This window comes from Miscanthus floridulus, chromosome 5 (genome assembly GCF_019320115.1).
Source record: "Miscanthus floridulus cultivar M001 chromosome 5, ASM1932011v1, whole genome shotgun sequence".
Classification (NCBI taxonomy): Eukaryota; Viridiplantae; Streptophyta; class Magnoliopsida; order Poales; family Poaceae; genus Miscanthus; species Miscanthus floridulus.
The window spans coordinates 10,057,181-10,073,883 of NC_089584.1; the positions used below are offsets into that span (position 1 = coordinate 10,057,181).

A 16,703-nucleotide genomic window follows, 5' to 3' on the forward strand; every position below is an offset into this window, starting at 1 on the left:
TTTTTATCTCTTGATTATAGCCAGATGCTTTCCCTTGTGTCATCAGGTTCTAGCACATTGTTATGCTGGGAGAATTGGTGGCCTTGTATATTGTTTTGTTGTCAGTGTTTTTGTCATTTTGTTACGAATTTCTGAAATATGAATGGCTACCGTTATGTATAAGTGGAGGAAGATTTACGTCATGGAAATCCAAAACATGTATATAGAAGCAATTTTAAATAAAAGTGTATTTTATGAGTATAAAGTAAAAAAAAATCTTTCCTATGGATAGGAAAGCACCTCGCTCGTATGTATGTTACCGAGGTATCATTTTTTTCCTGTTGCAACATACGAGAATTTCAAATTATAGTGGTCAAAGTTTAAATTTCCTATATGGATAGGAAAACAGTCGTTTTCTTGACGTTTTCAAATCTTTGTTGACAGTATTACCCATGTGACAGACACTAATATATATATATATATATATATATATATATATATATATACTCGAACCTATGTCTAGAATAGTACGGAGATGCGGCGGAATTTATTCGTGGACTTATTGACGTACAAAAGAAATGAATATCAGAGATTTCTTCCTACTGATATAAAACATTATCTTAGCCGCATCACGAAAATATCTATACAGTAGAGTTTGTGAGTCTGCGACGTTGCGCTCTTCGTGACTGTGTTAATTCCATAAACTTTGTTTTTTAGATTAAATATCACTTTAACGTCGGTATTTAATTTTATAGTATTGTTATCTTATCATGCGATCCATATGTTTTTATTAGTATAAAAATTTAGATATCCCATAGTACATGGACACGCTCACTAGATACGGGATAGATAGGAGAGACGGTGAAGAGAAGCGTTACTATAGGAGTCGTCCTGCGCTGTACGTGGCCTAAAAACCAGGGCGAACGCGAGCGTGCACCCCGACTCTGCGTCCACTCCATTGCGCTTTCTGGCTTCCCATTCCCATGGCCTGATTCATCCTGCGGTCTCCAACAAGCCAAGCAAACGGACAAAGGCACCCCCGCCGCCCCGCGCGTTCTCCAGTTCCTTCTTCCTCTCAGACCCCAAACGCGGGGACCGGAGAGAAGGGGAGCCACAGCCAGACCTGGCGGCGCTGGGCAAAAACGCCGCCTAAAGATCCCCTCTCTTGTGGCGTCCATCGACCTGATAGCGGCGGTGCGTGCTTCTTCTTTTCGCTCTCCATGTAAGTCTGCTATATCCTCCCCCACCCACCCCACGGTTCCGGCGCTTGCCCCCTTCGGGATCCTTTGGTTGGGGTTCGAAGGCGTCGTCGGGATTGTCTGTTCCCGTTCTTGATTTCTAGTGCGGAGGCTGATTGGATTCGAGCTTCGAGTTTTAGCTTAGTAATTTTTGTGTGCGGTGGGTCGAGTAATCGAATCTGGTGGGCGTCCTTTTGTGGGTTGTTGGCTGTTAGGTCTGTGGCCAGTTCATAGCTGTTACTCCGCTCGACGATGCGCAGTGAGCTCAATGTGTTCGATGAAATCGCTTACTCAAGCTTTCATCTAAGGAAGAGTGCCTTGCTTCTTGTAAACGAAGTTTGGGTCTAAAGTGGTTAAACCCATTGACCCATTGTCATTGTGAAGACTTCAGCATAGGAGTCATGTAGCTCCTTCCTCCTAGTGTACTGTGTACTGACACTTGATTTCTGTTTTGTTGGTACTTGTAGAATTCAATACTCGAGTTCACTATGTATTTCTTCACTACTTCTAACTGGTGGACAGTGTGCTTTCATGTGTTCTGACATGCTTTCTTTCTAAGACAGGGAAATCACGTGTTTATACTCGGGAGTTAAAATTCCTTGCTATGTATTCTGTAATGACGGTAGGCAAGGGTGCTAACTCTCGACAGCCTTGTAGGTCTGGTTGTTACTATACCTTACATTATTAAACTTTTGTGTACTGGTGTTTGGAAATTTAGACACGCTGATGTATGTAGGACTAATTCCTATGATCCTATCAGTTGCAAAGGACATGCATTTGTGCCTATGGTGCCTATGGTCCTATTTGTTACAAAGGAATTTATGCATTTTTCATGCATCTGTTCCTATCAATTTTCTCATGTTTATATATTTTTTTTCCAGTGCAGCGTCATGAAGATTCATGGAAACTTGCATGTTTGATGTATCCAGCTGCTTTTCATAACGAAAAACTTGTGATCAAATTTGTTGAGTTAGTCACTGGCAGGGAGGAATCTATTTTGTCAGTTGTTGGTATTAAGGCTGCTGCAGGATATCTACAGAATAAATGGGAGAAGGTAACAGTTTTCAACTTTATATTGTTTCTTGTGGATCAATAGATTGTAGTCGCCTTTACAACATTACAGTCCATCATTGTAAAATTGTGCTTTTTTGTTACCTTCAGAACTGGATGTTGGTATGCCTGTCAGTCTGTCATGTACTCTCATGTGTAAACATCAGCATGGCATGAGCTAACTTCAATCAAATATATATAGTTCGCTTCATGCTTATGGAAATGTGCTTCTCATTAACACTTCGAAACAGGATGTAGGATACTTGCTCTATACATTATCTTAGATTGCCAGATTTTAAAAAGAAGCTTCAGTTGCTGATCATATTCTTACTTTGCTTTGCATAGCACACTCGGATGAGTTTTGCCATTGCCAGGGGTGTGCTGGCAAGTATACACTGCTCAGAGATGAAGAAAACCCACGGTTGGCAATCTTTGAGAGGGGGCTTCCTTGCTGTGGTTGTGGGATAGGATGGTCTTCGTAAGTATACTTTACTACTCCAGTCTTCATCTCAACTTTGGTTCAGAATTGCCCATTGAACATGCTGTGGTTGCAGTTTTCTTTTAGGTTTCTTGTGTCCTTTGATTTGGTACTTTGCAGCCACTCTTTACTGCTGCAAGTACTACAACAAGGATCCTCGAGAGCGCCCTGGTCTGGCTGCCTCAGCTGTTGCGGTTTGTTCTAAACCCTGAACACGTTACTTCCCAGTATGAAGAAAATAGACGTCTGATGTGTTTCCCTGTGGTAGTGCAACTATTCATGTCCATAAAACATCATGTGCCCGGTAGTTGATATAGTGATGTGATTTCACTTGTGTGTTGATTTGTAGTTTTGCTTGACAGTGTGCTAGCAAATTTTCTAAGAAGTTGAAATCTGAAATTTTCTGTATTGAATCTGGGGCCTGGGTGATTAAACCAAATTTCCCTAAAAAACTATGAACTCTCATATTTGTCAAAAGGTCCATTTGTTTGGCAATTTGCATATCAAATATTGTTGCTTATATGATGCGATGGAAGTATGGAACTTAGGGTATGTTTGGATCACTACCAGACATTGCCATGTTTTTTTTTCTTGAACACACAGGAGAGCTGCGTGTCATTTCATTAATAGGCAGAAAATGGTCCAGTACATGCCGATTCCACGGCTTTGATTAATGATTTGCCCGGGGGCTGTCTTACCCCCTGTTGGTCGAGTTTTTTGTTTAGTAAATTGTTACAGTTGTGCCCTTGAACCTATAGAAACACAACCATGTTTTTTTGCCAAACAATGTTCTAAGATGTGCTAATAAATTTCAGTAGGACGTGGCCAACGATTTCTTCACCACACCTTAGGCGAAGTTTTGGCAAAGTAATGGGTTTATGACAGGTGATAACCATACACCCAGCTAAGAAAGCGAGTGGTGCCTAACGTCTGGTGTCACAATGTTAGAAGCTATCACTGAACTTGATATAGTTCTTTGCATTCTGTATTTTTGTTCTGATGAACTTGCGCTTGCTTGAAATACGTGCTCAGGCACATGCTCGGGGAAAAAAAAATCTTGCTTGCTTCCTGATATAGTTGGATTCCAGGCTAACAGCCTCACTTTTATCGTTCCTTGCAGTCACTCATCTTCACAGTCCTGGCAATCATCGCTCTCTCTGTGGCACTGATAATGTATGTATACAAGTAGTACTCAAAGCGAGGAAAACGCGGTAGCTGGACCTGGCATTCAGAAGGAACTTGTAATTTCAGTGACAGTAGCATTTCTTTGCAGTCATCCTTCATGTATCACTATAGCAAGTTGTTGATTTAAATGCTGCTACGGGCGGTTGACCTGTAGGCTGCCGTTGTTTATCAATGAGGATGTTCATTGCTCTATCGCAAACTGTGTGCTCCATGATCTGTGATGCTTCTGAACTCATGCTGTCTTGGCAACCTTTAGAAGCAGTTTTCTCCTTTTTTTTCCCAGAAGGGGAAAGGCAATGGCAAAGAAGCAACTAGCTGGCCCCCTCTGACATGCGACGTAAAGGATAACACAAGTACACAACGCCGCATGTGTCTGGCTCTGTCAAGTGTCCTGACGGCTGTCGCGGTGCCTGTCTCCTTTCACTGGTCGAGCACGGCGAGCTTGCAAATTCGTTCACTGCAAAGAGCCTGCTGTGACTCCTGAAACCAACCTGTCGATGGGCGAAACAATCAGGCCTGTAGCTTTCCTCACGTAATCGGCAACACTGAGGTGGCGTTTGGATACTGAGGTGGCGTTTGGATATCCCAAGAGCCTGGCCCAAGCAAATACAAGGCATTCAAACGTGCCCTGAGTGTCACCCTCATAGCCTAATAGGAGGAAAGAAGCGGCACGTCTACTTAGGGCCCTTTTAGTATGGCTCCAGCTCTATCTAAAAAAATGGTTTCTTGCAAGGAGCACGGAGAAGCCGGAAATGTTTTGGCATTGAGGAGCCGCAATCGCAAAAATATGATTTCCCCCCTGCTCCTCACAAATTTTGACACAAATTATTACTAAACTGAGCCTAGAGCTGTTTTTGCCAAATATTTTTCAAAATAGCTTCAGCTTCATCAAAGAAACCAGAGTTGAAACCCTTTTAGGAGAAGTCGGAGCGCTGCAAAACTAGCCTTTAGTATTGTCGGCTCACGTAGCCAGGTGACGCACATAGATGGAAGAATTTGCTCCGTGCCACCACAAAGATCACTTGAGATGAAAGACAACATTGCACTGTTGGCAAGAAAAATACCCAAAAAGTTAGGAAACATTTCCTTGACACATAGGGCTGAGGAGAGATGTAATCACATCATTACCTACCTTCATTTCTAAGGCGGATCCAGCACCGAGTCGGATGGAGCTCGCTCACCCCCCTAGCTAGCCCCTACCAATGCCCCCCCTCCCCTGGAAGCTTGAAAGAATGAGGTAAGTTCGAGAACGGAGGGAAATAGCTCCTCGTAGAATTTGTTTCTAGAGCTGTCACTGTCATTTTGTTTCCCTTGAATATTGAAATGTTTAGTTTATCAAATCTCAGAAGAAATACTGCAATACACATTCCAGTCACAGATACTAAATAGGTCATCCAAACAATCATCAAAACATATCCGGAGCCGCTATTTTCTGTTAAAAATATATTTATAGAGATACTTTAACATAAATCTGCTCATAGAAATTTCATATTCTAATCATATATAGTTTGAAAGATACCGATAGATATTTTTTTCTCGAAAATACCAGAAACTTATGCAACAGACCATTTATTCATTCATGACCAGAGTATGAGTATATAGTTTTAGTGTAATAAAGTACCAAAAGTACACATGCCCTTCTCTTACACACTGCACATCTCGTACGTATGCACGTACAACATGTAAAGACATCTTGAGATCGAGTCGAGGCACATGCCCATGCAACACATCTGCAGTGCAAATGTGCATTCCACACGTACTCATGCCTATGTATATACAAGTATCATGCATGCTTTTGAGTAATTAACATTATTATTAGCAACAAAGATTTTTTTTGTGATTTATCAGCAACAAAGATTAGTGCAGTGCTTAACGTAGCTAAGCTAGGCAATCTTCTTCTCTCTTGTGCACCCTCACCTTGAGGCCGTCCTTCATGTGGAGTATGATGGACAGCTTGGGCCGCACCACGGCGCCGGCGTCCACCTCCACCCTGAACCGCGGCAGCACGGCGGCGACCACTGCCTTCATCTGGGAGTAGGCCAGGTCCCTGCCGAGGCACGTCCGGGGCCCCACGTTGAACGCCACGAACTTGTACGACGGCTCGTGCCGGAACAGCCCCGCCGCCGTCAGCCACCTCTCCGGCCGGAACTCCGAGCAGTCCTTGCCCCACACCGCCTCCATGCGCCCCATGGAGTAGAACGACACGATCACGAGCCGAGAGGGCCCCACGCGCCCGCCGCTCGGCAGCGTGTCCGGCCGCGCCGCCGCCTTGTGCTCGAACGGCACCGGCGGGTACAGCCGGAGCGACTCCGACAGCGCCGCGTGGAGGTACACCAGTTGCTTCAGCTCGGCGGTGGTGCGGTGGCCGTCCGCGCCGGACGACGGCGGGTGCGCGCGGAGCTCCTCGAGGATCTTGGTCTCGACGTCCGGGTGCTTGGTCAGGAGCCAGAAGAACCATGTCAAGGCCGAGCTCGTCGTGTCCCGGCCGGCGACCATGATGTTAAACGTGGTGTCGCGCAAGAACCGGTCGAACTCGGCGCCGGACATGCCTATCTCGTCCTGGCACGCCAGGTACGACGTGAGAAGGTCGGCTTCGGCGGCCTCGCCGGTGGACTCGGCCTCGGCAGCGTGCCCTCGCCGGAGTGAGATGAACTCGGCGATGGACGCGTCGAGCAGCCGTCGAGCGTTCCGCATCTTCTTGCTGTGCCCGATCTTCAGGAACTTCTGGAGCCTCAGCCACGGCACGGGCGTGACGTGCCGGTAGAACAGGACCTCCTCGATGGTGTCCATGGCGGCGGCGAACGGGACGTAGGGGAAGTCGGGAGCGAGGCATCCGGGGTCGATGCCGAACACGAACATCGCCGTGAGGTCGAAGGTGAGCCGCACGAACACGTCCTGCAGGTCCAGGACTGCTCCCGACGCGGCGAGGCCGTCGAGGAGCGGCACGAGGCCGTCGCGGAGCTTGCGCGCGGTGCTGGCGGCGACCCCGGCGCGGAACCGCGCGTCCGACAGCAGCGCGTGCGCCTTGCGCCTCTGGAACGCCCACGACTCGCCGTCGGCGTTGAAGATGCCGTCGCCGAGCACGTCGAACAGCTGGGCGAACTCCTTGCCCTTGGGGTAGTTGCCGAAGTTGGCCGTGAACACGTGCGCCACGTTGGCCGGGTCGGCCGTCACGATCACGTCCACCGGGGATCCCCACGGGCCCTTGACGACGTACGACAGCCCGGCGGTGCGCAGGAACTCCGTCAGCCACTCGTGCATGCGCCCAGCATTCACGATGATCGCCGGGAGCGAGCCGACCACCGGCCAGTTCGTCGGCAGCCCGTTCCGCCGGTTCAGCCTATGAAACAGGAGGAGAAAGCAAGCGAGGGACACCATGAGCTCCGGGTACCTGCCGAGAAAGCCGAGAAGCCATGACACGATCTCCATTGCTCCGCTTTCTTGAAGCTGAACGAAGTGCCAAATTGAAGTGTCTTGTGAGCTAGTGACTTTGAGTTCTTGGGGTACCTCTTTTTTTAATCTATTTTTGGCTAGTGAGGTAGCAAGACAGATTGATGTTTGTGATGTGTATATTTATATAGGTGATTGTGAGGGGTTTGGGTTTAGGTGTGCAAGAGAAAGACAAAGGGAGGGCATGTTCAGCTTGTCTAGTCTCGACTTGTTTCAGTTTATTCTCTCTCACAGAATACTATTGAATCAACCGAAACACAGTACTTTTCTGTACCAGCCGAATACCCCCTAAGTTTTTGTCATCTGGTGCACGGCAACGTACCTGAGCTGACATGGCAAGAAAAGAGAGAGTAATTTTTTCTTGTAACCCATATATCATCATATTGAATTCACCGTCAACAGAGATAGGCAGAAATCCGGGTTGTTCCACAAATGTACACGTAGACATTCATTTGTTCAAGTAAACTCCTGGAGTTTTGATTGGTGCATGTTGTACTCGTGCAAATTACAAGTAAGCTCCTTGATTTAAACAGTAATTGAAAATTGCAGGTGTCAAAAGCTGCAGTTTGACAGTTCACTTCCTCCAATCCACAGACCCTTTCTACTTTTCTAGTGTCCCAAGTTAAAAGTTCCCAGGTCAATATAAATCTGAATATTGATATACTACTAGAATAAACCTTGTTGGTATACCGAATGAAGCTTGTGATGAGGAAAGGCTGCCTAGTGGCCTCAAAGATATATTATCTTACAATGAAAACACTTGTATATATCACCTAGGTCTACCTAAGCCTGAATAATTCTGAAGCCAATGGTAAACATAAAGTGCTTTCAGAAAAGTTGTAAAACTATGCAGTGATGTGCTCTACACCCCCCCACCCTTTTCCGATCCATTCCAAAATGTAAGACGTTTTAGTTCTATTCTAACTCAAACTTCTCCAACTTTGAACAAGTTTATAGAACATATACAAGTATCAAGTTAGTTTCATTAAATCCACAATAAAAATTCCATTATAGTGTATTTATTTGGTATCACAGATGTTAACATATTTTTCTATAAACTTGGTCAAAGCTAGAGAAGTTTGATTTAGGAAAATAACTAAAATATCTAATATTTTGGAGCAGATGGAGTGCTTACGAACATTTGTCTGTACGAATTATTCAAAGTGTAAGCAAACATACTTGAACAATTCAAAATAATTCGTTTACTGCCTCAATCGTTAGGGGACTTTTTAACCAGGAAGTTCAGATTTACTGAACACCAATCACTCTGTGTGAGTCTGACAGACAGCGAAGGTCGGCGACTTGGGTTGTCCTGCACCAATAGAACATGAGAGGCTGAGAGCACACGCCAATTTGTGTGGGCGCAATGCGATGTTTCTTTTGAAGTGAAGAAAGCATGTGATACGATGACAGGTAACATCTGAATCTGATACGTCAGACTAGGTCTTGACAAGGAAGTTTCTACCGTGAAGAAAAATGAACTTGCACTATGATGGTGTTAGCATATGTCAGCTGCATCATGTGTACGCCGTGTACCCTCCTGTGACAAAAGATGGGATAGGTTGTTGTAGGCTGACATGATCCCAACCAATTCAGTTGGTGTTGGAACTTGGAACGTACAAGATTAGAGAGGTCCATAGACACAGAAAGAAGACAAAGAATGTAAATTTGCATTGTTCTTAATAGGTCTATAGTTTACATAGAATCAAGTAAGAAGCCATCACACATTGACACCAATAATTACCATACTATTTGCTCCTAAATCAGACTAAAAGCATTCACCACCATAGTATATATTGTTCATATTACAAGCTCAAATTCTAACAACTCCAGATATATGGTTTCACGTCTACATGTGCATAAGCGGGTTAACCAGACATCAGCCTGCCACCCTTCTCTTGAGACTAACCATCATCCCGTTCTGAGTGTGGAGTATGACAGAGCTCTGCAGCATCACTTCATGCCGTTTGACCAGCTCGACCTTGAAGTTGTGTATGATGGATGCAGCCGTGATCTTCATGTTGCTGAGGCTGACGTCCTTGCCGATGCAGCTCCTGGGTCCATAGTTGAAGGACATGAACTTGTAGCTTGGTTCATGCCGGAGGCGGCCACTCTTGGACACCCACCGCTCTGGCCTGAACTCCATGCAGTCCTTGCCCCATATCCCTTCTATTCTCCCCATGGCGTAGAGTGAAAAGATGATCCTTGTGCCCTTTGTCACCTTGGTGCCGTTTGGTAGGATGTCATCAACATGGGCCTCCTTCTCCTCAAATGGTGTTGCCGGGAAAAGCCTGAAAACATACAGTACTCTGCAGTTAGATAGTTAAGGTCAGACCAGCTTGTTTCCAAGATAGTACCAGCCTAGGAGACCGACGGAGCAGCAGAAAGTCTAACCTAAGTGTCTCAAGGAGGGCAGCCAGGAGGTAAACTGCAGACCTGAGTGCGTCGCACTCAAAGAGCTCCTCAAGTATCCTTGCCTCGACTTTTGGGTGCTTGCACATCATGTAGAAGAACCAAGGATGAACCCCACAGCCGTGTCACGGATGAAGTCTGTCTTCTGCTGCTCGCTCATGCTGGGATCCAATGTCACTTTCATGTACATGGCGAGTATATCTGCCTGGCTTCCATTGCTCCCCTGTGCCTTCCGTTTGGCAATCTCCTCGTAGATGAACTGATTGATCACCACCTTCGCATCAGCAAGCTTCTTCTTTGTCCCAACATTGAGCCACCTCATGAGCTTCCACAGCTTTGACGGTACCATGTGTCTGAACAGCATTGCCTCTTCCGCTTCCTTTGTGGCGCAGCCAAACACAGGCATGGGAGAAGACACTGATAAGCAGCCAAGGTCAGTTGAAAATACCATACAGTATGAGATATCGAGCGAGAGTCTCATGAAGACGTCCCTCCAGCTCAACCTCTGAACCATGCTTGGCCATGTGATCAAGGTAAGGTAGCAAGACATTGCCGACCTTTCTTGTGATTGTGGACATCACAAAGGATCGAAAGGCACGGCCACCAAAGATAGAAGTTGCTACATGGCGCTGATACTCCCAGGATTCAGAATCAGCCACAAGGAGACCATCACCTAGAATGTCAAACATCTCAGCAAACTCTCTGCCTTTTGGGTACTTCTCGAAGTGGGTGTTGAGGCAGTGGTTGACTGTGGCTGGATCACAGGTGATCAAGAAGTTCATGTCCAGAAACCACGGACCAAAGAAGAAGAATGTGCACCCTGCCTCGCGTAGCAGACCCATGACCTTGTCATGAATGCAGTGCCTACTCACCACGATGAAGGGGAGCATCCCAACAACAGGCCAGTTCACAGGAATGCAGCTCTTCTGGCTCTGCTGGATGAAGCGGAAAATGGAAAGCCCGAAGAAGCAGATGATGGCTATGCAGACATCTGGATAGGAATGAATTAAGCTCCAGAGGGAGCCCATGGTTGTGCAAGGTTATGAGTTGCAGAGGGAAGAAGAGCATGCAGCAATATGCCTATGCTTCACTTTTGGATTGCAAATTTCAAATGTATGGCTTTAGGGTACTATAAGAAGCTACCTATGTGCATTGAGTTTCTTGTGGGATTGGTATCCTTGAGTTCAGGACTCATGACATTCATATGCCTCAAAATGAGATGCTAAACTTGTGGAGGTCAGATTATTTATATACCACAAACATCTAAATTTGTCTGGCATTTGATTTTGCGCTTGAATTATTAACCTTTTACACCTAGCGATATGCCGTTAAATTGACCTGGATTGGCCTGGTACATACAATTACCGTTAACGGTCCAGTTAGTACTCTGTTTGGCGCTCAAGTTGGCATTATTGTGGCAGGGAACATAATGTTTCCGAAAGCCTAAAACATAAGCTCAACTAGTGTTCTGTGCCAACACTCAAAAAGTGTGGTATTCCGAGATGCAGACGCAGAATTCCTCATGCAAATTTTGTGGTGGTGTCGTATGTCCCATTGCAGTATGCTATCTGCATGCTTGAATGATACCGACACGCCTTGGTTTCCTAACTAGAGACACATTGGCTACATTGAACCATTCAGTCTAACAAGGGAGAAGAGCCAAATTGCCATCAAATTTGCATCGTCAAGGTATGGGCTCACACAGTCATCGCAGAAAATAAGCAATAGCGACGAATCAGAGAAAGAGAAATGCGTAATTTAATTGGCAGTTCATAGATTCATCACAGCACACATAGCATTTTGATAAACATTTAGATCACCAATTTGGAAGCGCATACGCAGAGAGAGACACCTCTAGGTAACCTTCTGGAAGAAGGCATCGATGCGGCGGATCCCACGCGGCAGCGGCTTCGCTTCCCCTCCGCCACCGCCACCGGCTGATCCCGCGGTCTTGCGGGCGCGGGGAGCCTCCTCTTCGGCAGCGAGGCAGTCAAGGAGGAAGTCCGCCGTGGGCCGGTGCGCGCGGGCCGCGGCCCGGACGTGCACTGCACGGACCGTGCGCCGGCCCCGCCGCGACGCCGCGGTGTGGGCCCCTGTCGCAAGGCTGCCCAGGAAGAGCTCGGTGGCGGCGGCGATGAGCAGCGCCGCCTCGCTCGTCACCTTCTTGATGTCCCGGTCCACCCGCATGATCCGCTTCACCCTCCCCACCGGCAGCGCCGGCCGCAGCGACGCCCCCTCTTCGGTTTCGGCCTCCGCCTCCACTCCAGCCTTCTCCATTGCCTCGGCGGGGTCGCCGCCCTCCTCTGGCTCCTCCTCGATTTGCTCCATTGCCTCGGCGGACTCAGTGGCCTCCTCTCTCTCCTTTCCGAGCTGCTCTTCCATTGCCTCGGCGGCCTCCTCGCTCTCCTTCCCGAGCTGATCTTCCTTTGACTCGGCGGCCTCCTCGCTTTCCTTCCCGGGCTGCTCCTCCACTAGCACGGTGGGTTCATCAGCGGTGGCGGCGGCCATGGCCAGGGCTTGGATTTGGAGGTAGTTGGGGGTGGTGTGGTGCGATCCGCCGTTGGATTCGTCGGTGTGATTGGGTTGGGGGAGAAATGGCGGGGAATTTGGGGATGTTTCCCGCGCGATCCCGACTCCGATCGCCGCAGCCCGCAGGCGGCGCCGTCTGATCTGACGGGTGCAAAGGCCGTAGTGGGCCGGTAAGGTGGTCACAAAGCCCATTTAGTTTTATTTGAGTAAAAGTAGCCCATTTAGTTTTATTTGAGCTGAACACATATAGTTACATCGCCATCTGATGTTATGCTGACGTTGTGGCCACGTCAGAGGTCAAGCAACGGCAAGTTTTAGAATTTGTTTTCACGGTTAATCAGTGGATTAGCTAAGAAGGCACACCGTATTGTTTTCCTCGTGGTTAAGTTATTGGGTGTCACTATCTGACGTCATTTTTCTTGGGGACAAAAGTTAATTTGGTGGTGATTTCGTCAAATGGTCAATTAACAATGTGCTTAGCATTGTCCTTGCTTGCAAGTAGGGTCATTAGCATTAATCTCGCCGGTTTAAGTAACCTCATATAGAAATAGAATGTGGCAATGGCATATATACAAGGACATTCCGAATTGACTTCAAATTCTGGACATTTTGTCGTTGGTTGTGCATAACATGCACCCAATCTTTAGCAGCCTGGGAACGGGAACATGGCCTACGTTCCTGTTCTCATGTTCCACGTTCTGAGACCGTCTACATTTCGGAAACGCGAATGTTCCAGTTCCGGGAACGGGAACATGGCTGCTAAGACCCAATCTAGCTAGGCGAAAACAACGCGCAAAAGTTATAGGGAGCCAGTTGCACCACGCGCCTGACCGCACCCACACCCGCGCTCAACCGCGCCCGCTAGGGTTTAGGCGAGATCTCGCCAGCGTCAGGTAAGTTCAGCGCCCTCTCTCTCTCTCTTCTTTCCCTACTCCGGTGGGCTTAGAAGGGGATTCGGGGGAGGCAGGCCACCCAGGCGGTGGAAACTGCGGAAGGGCGGCGTTAGGTTTTTGCCGGATATGGAGACTACCGGGTCAGGTCAGGGCAGGCCAAACAATACATGCCATTCATGCACTTGGGGTCATGCATGGAGGAATCTGCATGCATGGTCCAGCACCACCCAAGCTCCCCAGTCTTTGTATAGTATCATTTAAAGTATCTATCAAATCCGGACCACTCAGGGTGGGGCTGGTCTGGCCGGAGCAGCCGCTGGACCTGCTCCCCCCGCGCGCCCTGAACGCTGCGTCGTCGTCCAAGTCGTTCAAGTCGCTCAGGGGTTCGTTTCGCTCCCGCGTGGCCGAGGCGGCGGCGGCGGACGACCTGCCCATGATCCCGGACCTCGACCTCGACCTGGACGGCGCGCTGCGGAAGAAGAGCCGGTCGCCGTTGGTGCGGATCGTGAGCAAGCAGATGGTGGGGATATTCCTGACGGTGTGGGTGCGGCGGGGCCTCCGGAAGTGCGTTCAGAACCTCAAGGTCTCCACCATTGGCATCGGCGCCATGGGCTACATCGGCAACAAGGGGGCCGTGTCCGTGAGCATGTCCGTCTACCAGACCATGTTCTGCTTCGTGTGCAGCCACCTCGCCGCCGGCGAGAAGCCCGGCAACGTCCACAAGCGCAACGCCGACGTGCACGAGATCCACCGCCGGACGCGCTTCGCTGCCCCCGGCGACCTGCAGCTGCCCAGAGACATCCACGACCACGAGTGAGTAGTGTACACATGCAGGGACGGCGTCGCATCAGCATCCATTCGTCATCAGGAACCTGACCTAAAGATGCTTTTGTTTCTGCAGCCGGATCTTCTGGCTGGGCGATCTGAACTACCGGCTGGACGCGTCGTACGAGCGAGCGCACGAGCTGATCTCGGCGGGACGCTGGCGCAAGCTGGCCGAGACGCACCAGCTGAAGCGGGAGCTGAGGAAGGGGCGGGCGTTCGACGGGTGGACGGAGGGCGTCCTGGAGTTCGCGCCGACCTACAAGTACGAGCTGAGCTCGAGGAGGTACGTCGGCGTCGGGGACGACCAGAGCCAGAGCCACAGGGGCGGCGGTGGGCGGCGGACGCCGGCGTGGTGTGACCGGGTGCTATCGTACGGCAAGGGGCTGAGGCTGCTGGGCTACCGGCGGTGAGCTGTACGCGGCGGAGGTGGAGGTGTTCTCCAGCCGGAAGCTGCTGAGAGCGCTCACGCTCACGGACGCCGAGGTGGAGGCCGGGCAGGTCGTGCCGGACCTCGATTTTTGACCGGGGGTCAGCCTTCCTTTTATTTTCGCGCGCGAAATGTTAGTGTAAATATGGGTACGAGTAAGCTAAGCTTCTGAATGGAATTGCAGATCCATGTATCTCCATTTAATCATGATGGAATCGTGTGCCTAAAAAAGGCCAATGTCGCTGAGATAGTCTTGTTTGTGCATGAATCGAAGTGTCGCTGTGCGCGCATTCTTCCTCTGTGGCACAACCGCACACAAACAAAGAATGGAAAGAACAAAAAAAATGTAAAACACAACAAATGCACCAGCCGGGAATCGAACCCGGGTCTGTACCGTGGCAGGGTACTATTCTACCACTAGACCACTGGTGCTATTTGCTGCTGTAGCTGGTTTATTCCCTCAAGATCAGTAGAGAAAGAAAGCAGACAATAAAAAAGCAAGTTAACCAGCGAGACTTTCCTTGATTTGTGTACTCTTATCGATCTGGAGCTAAAATGCCATGTATTAAGTCTATAATTGGGTTGGGTTATTGGTTATATGTAAAAGTATCTCCCCCAATAATAATATAAAAGGAGTATTGATCCATCTGTATTACCAGCAATATCAGTGGAGTTCCATACTTCCATTGAGTGGTTGAAGATGCTCTGAGGAAATAAGTAAACTTCAATGGTGATTCCTTTGTGAGGTGTTGAAGAATAGTAATTTTGAAAAAAAATGTAGGGCCTACTTGGCAGGGCTCTAAATCCAAATTTCAACTCTAGATCCACAAAACAGAAGTGGAGCAGATCCAGGGTGGATCTAGACATCGCTCCGGAGCTCCACTAATAAACAACAACGGATCCAATCCTAAGAACACTAGCTCAAGCACAAGACGATAAGTACATTGGCGCATGGCAGAGCAGAGCAGGAGGCAAGGAACAAGGCAGCGAAGTTTGAGTTGACGATAGGAGACAGACTAGTGCTCCGATCAAGCATCAATAGTTCCAACGTGCGGGGGAGCGTGCTCGGTTGATGAGGCAGAGAGTGATGACACTGTGAGCGGGCTAGAGCTCTGATCAAGCAGCAAGATCTAGCTTCTAAGGGAGCAAACTCGGTCAAATGAGGAAGTAGAGAAAGGAGACGACAAAGCTCAAAGGTTCAAAGGTGACGACCGCCTCCCGTATTTGCATCAACAACTGTGAGGCGGGCGCTTTTGAGAACATAGAGGCCGAGCCACAACATGGAGGTGAGTGAGATTCACTACTACACAAAACTTAACTGAGGCGGGCATTTTTTATTTACCAAGGTGGGCTTCACAAACGTCTCGGACCAAATGTCACGGTTAATCGATCTTTACCGAAGCGATTGAAATGTCTGCCTCAGTAAATTAAATAAAAAAGGAAAAAAAGAAAAAACCCATGGACAAAGCCTAGCGAACCCACTCACGGGCCGCTGAGCCCATCCACGGGCCGCCACCGCCGCCGTCTGCTTGTCGGATCCAGGCACTCGCTCGCCGGATGCGGGCACCCGCTCGCTGGATCTGAGCACCGGCTGCTAAATCTAGGCCTAGGGAGAGAGAGCTGAGGCCCCACTGCTACAGGCACCCACCGCTGGGAGACTCTTCCACGTGAAGCTGCCGTGGATCCACCCGCCGCAGCTGTGGATCTTAGCACCGGTGTCGTTGTTTTCGGACCAGCGACGAGTAAATTTGTATTTGCGCATCTAGCCCGGATGGTGTGCTTAGAGGACACAAGGGTTTATACTGGTTTGGGTGGAACGTCCCTACATCCAGTTCGTTGCTGCTCGTGTTACCGGTACTTGGTTTGTAGTAGGGGTTATAAACAGGTAAGAGAGGGAGATGATCCCATGTCTCTGGTGGAAGGAGTGGGCGGGTGCTGAGAGCTCGCTTGTCGCTCAGCCGTGTGCTCGTGTCATGCTCTTATGTCCAGATCCCCTTTTCATGGGGTGCCTTGCTTCCCCTTTTATAGGCGAAGGAAAAGCACGGGTTACAGAGGAGGAAAGGAGAAGAACGAGAGAGAAGAAGGCTTCTAAGGTTGTCGGGTCCTTCTTCTCCTTCATGCGGGTCCCGCCGATTCTATAGATGTTAACAGGGATGGCTCCATGTCGCGGCCCTGTTCATCACTGACGCCATGCGCAGGCGTCATCTATCGGCCATGGCGTTCCACTCTATCCCAGT

The 16,703-nt window shown here is 48.8% G+C and overlaps 3 protein-coding genes, 1 non-coding gene and 2 pseudogenes across 7 annotated transcripts; 2 read left to right on the forward strand and 4 right to left on the reverse strand.

Annotated features, from left to right (window-relative positions):
- Positions 1-892: 892 nt before the first annotated feature.
- LOC136451480 (large ribosomal subunit protein eL20z-like) lies at positions 893-4,120 on the forward strand. 4 transcript variants are annotated; one of them, XM_066452185.1, is made up of 5 exons: positions 893-1,201; positions 2,099-2,271; positions 2,613-2,745; positions 2,822-2,939; positions 3,866-4,120. In XM_066452185.1, exons 2-5 carry the CDS (start codon positions 2,262-2,264, stop codon positions 3,932-3,934), a joined length of 330 nt encoding a protein of 109 aa, XP_066308282.1. In that variant the 5' UTR covers positions 893-1,201; positions 2,099-2,261; the 3' UTR covers positions 3,935-4,120. The 4 variants fall into 4 exon arrangements, with proteins under 4 accessions (XP_066308282.1, XP_066308284.1, XP_066308283.1 ...); XM_066452187.1 differs by having other exon boundaries at positions 2,104-2,271; XM_066452186.1 differs by having other exon boundaries at positions 893-1,173.
- Positions 4,121-5,703: 1,583 nt separating this feature from the next.
- Positions 5,704-7,459, reverse strand: LOC136451482 (alkane hydroxylase MAH1-like). The gene has a single exon (XM_066452189.1). The coding sequence runs from the start codon at positions 7,357-7,359 to the stop codon at positions 5,809-5,811; it is 1,551 nt and encodes a 516-aa protein (XP_066308286.1). The 5' UTR covers positions 7,360-7,459; the 3' UTR covers positions 5,704-5,808.
- A 1,615-nt stretch (positions 7,460-9,074) lies between these two features.
- LOC136451483 (noroxomaritidine synthase 1-like) lies at positions 9,075-11,699 on the reverse strand (annotated as a pseudogene).
- LOC136451484 (uncharacterized) lies at positions 11,254-12,336 on the reverse strand. Its single transcript, XM_066452190.1, has one exon. It carries the CDS (start codon positions 12,298-12,300, stop codon positions 11,647-11,649), a length of 654 nt encoding a protein of 217 aa, XP_066308287.1. The 5' UTR covers positions 12,301-12,336; the 3' UTR covers positions 11,254-11,646.
- Positions 12,337-13,404: 1,068 nt separating this feature from the next.
- Positions 13,405-14,616, forward strand: LOC136454223 (type IV inositol polyphosphate 5-phosphatase 3-like; annotated as a pseudogene).
- A 211-nt stretch (positions 14,617-14,827) lies between these two features.
- On the reverse strand, positions 14,828-14,898 carry TRNAG-GCC (transfer RNA glycine (anticodon GCC)). The gene has a single exon. It is a non-coding gene; the product is annotated as a tRNA-Gly (tRNA).
- Between the last annotated feature and the right edge of the window lie 1,805 nt (positions 14,899-16,703).

What these genes read in the sequence shown, in the direction of transcription:
- LOC136451480 (XM_066452185.1), top strand. An exon ending in TGTGGGATAGGATGGTCTTC is followed by an intron (nt 2,746 to 2,821) that starts GTAAGTATACTT and finishes CTGTGGTTGCAG; the next exon opens with TTTTCTTTTAGGTTTCTTGT. An exon ending in TGGCTGCCTCAGCTGTTGCG is followed by an intron (nt 2,940 to 3,865) that starts GTTTGTTCTAAA and finishes CGTTCCTTGCAG; the next exon opens with TCACTCATCTTCACAGTCCT.
- LOC136451482 (XM_066452189.1), bottom strand. Translation starts at nt 7,359, where the DNA reads ATGGAGATCGTGTCATGGCTTCTCGGCTTTCTCGGCAGGTACCCGGAG.
- LOC136451484 (XM_066452190.1), bottom strand. Translation starts at nt 12,300, where the DNA reads ATGGCCGCCGCCACCGCTGATGAACCCACCGTGCTAGTGGAGGAGCAG.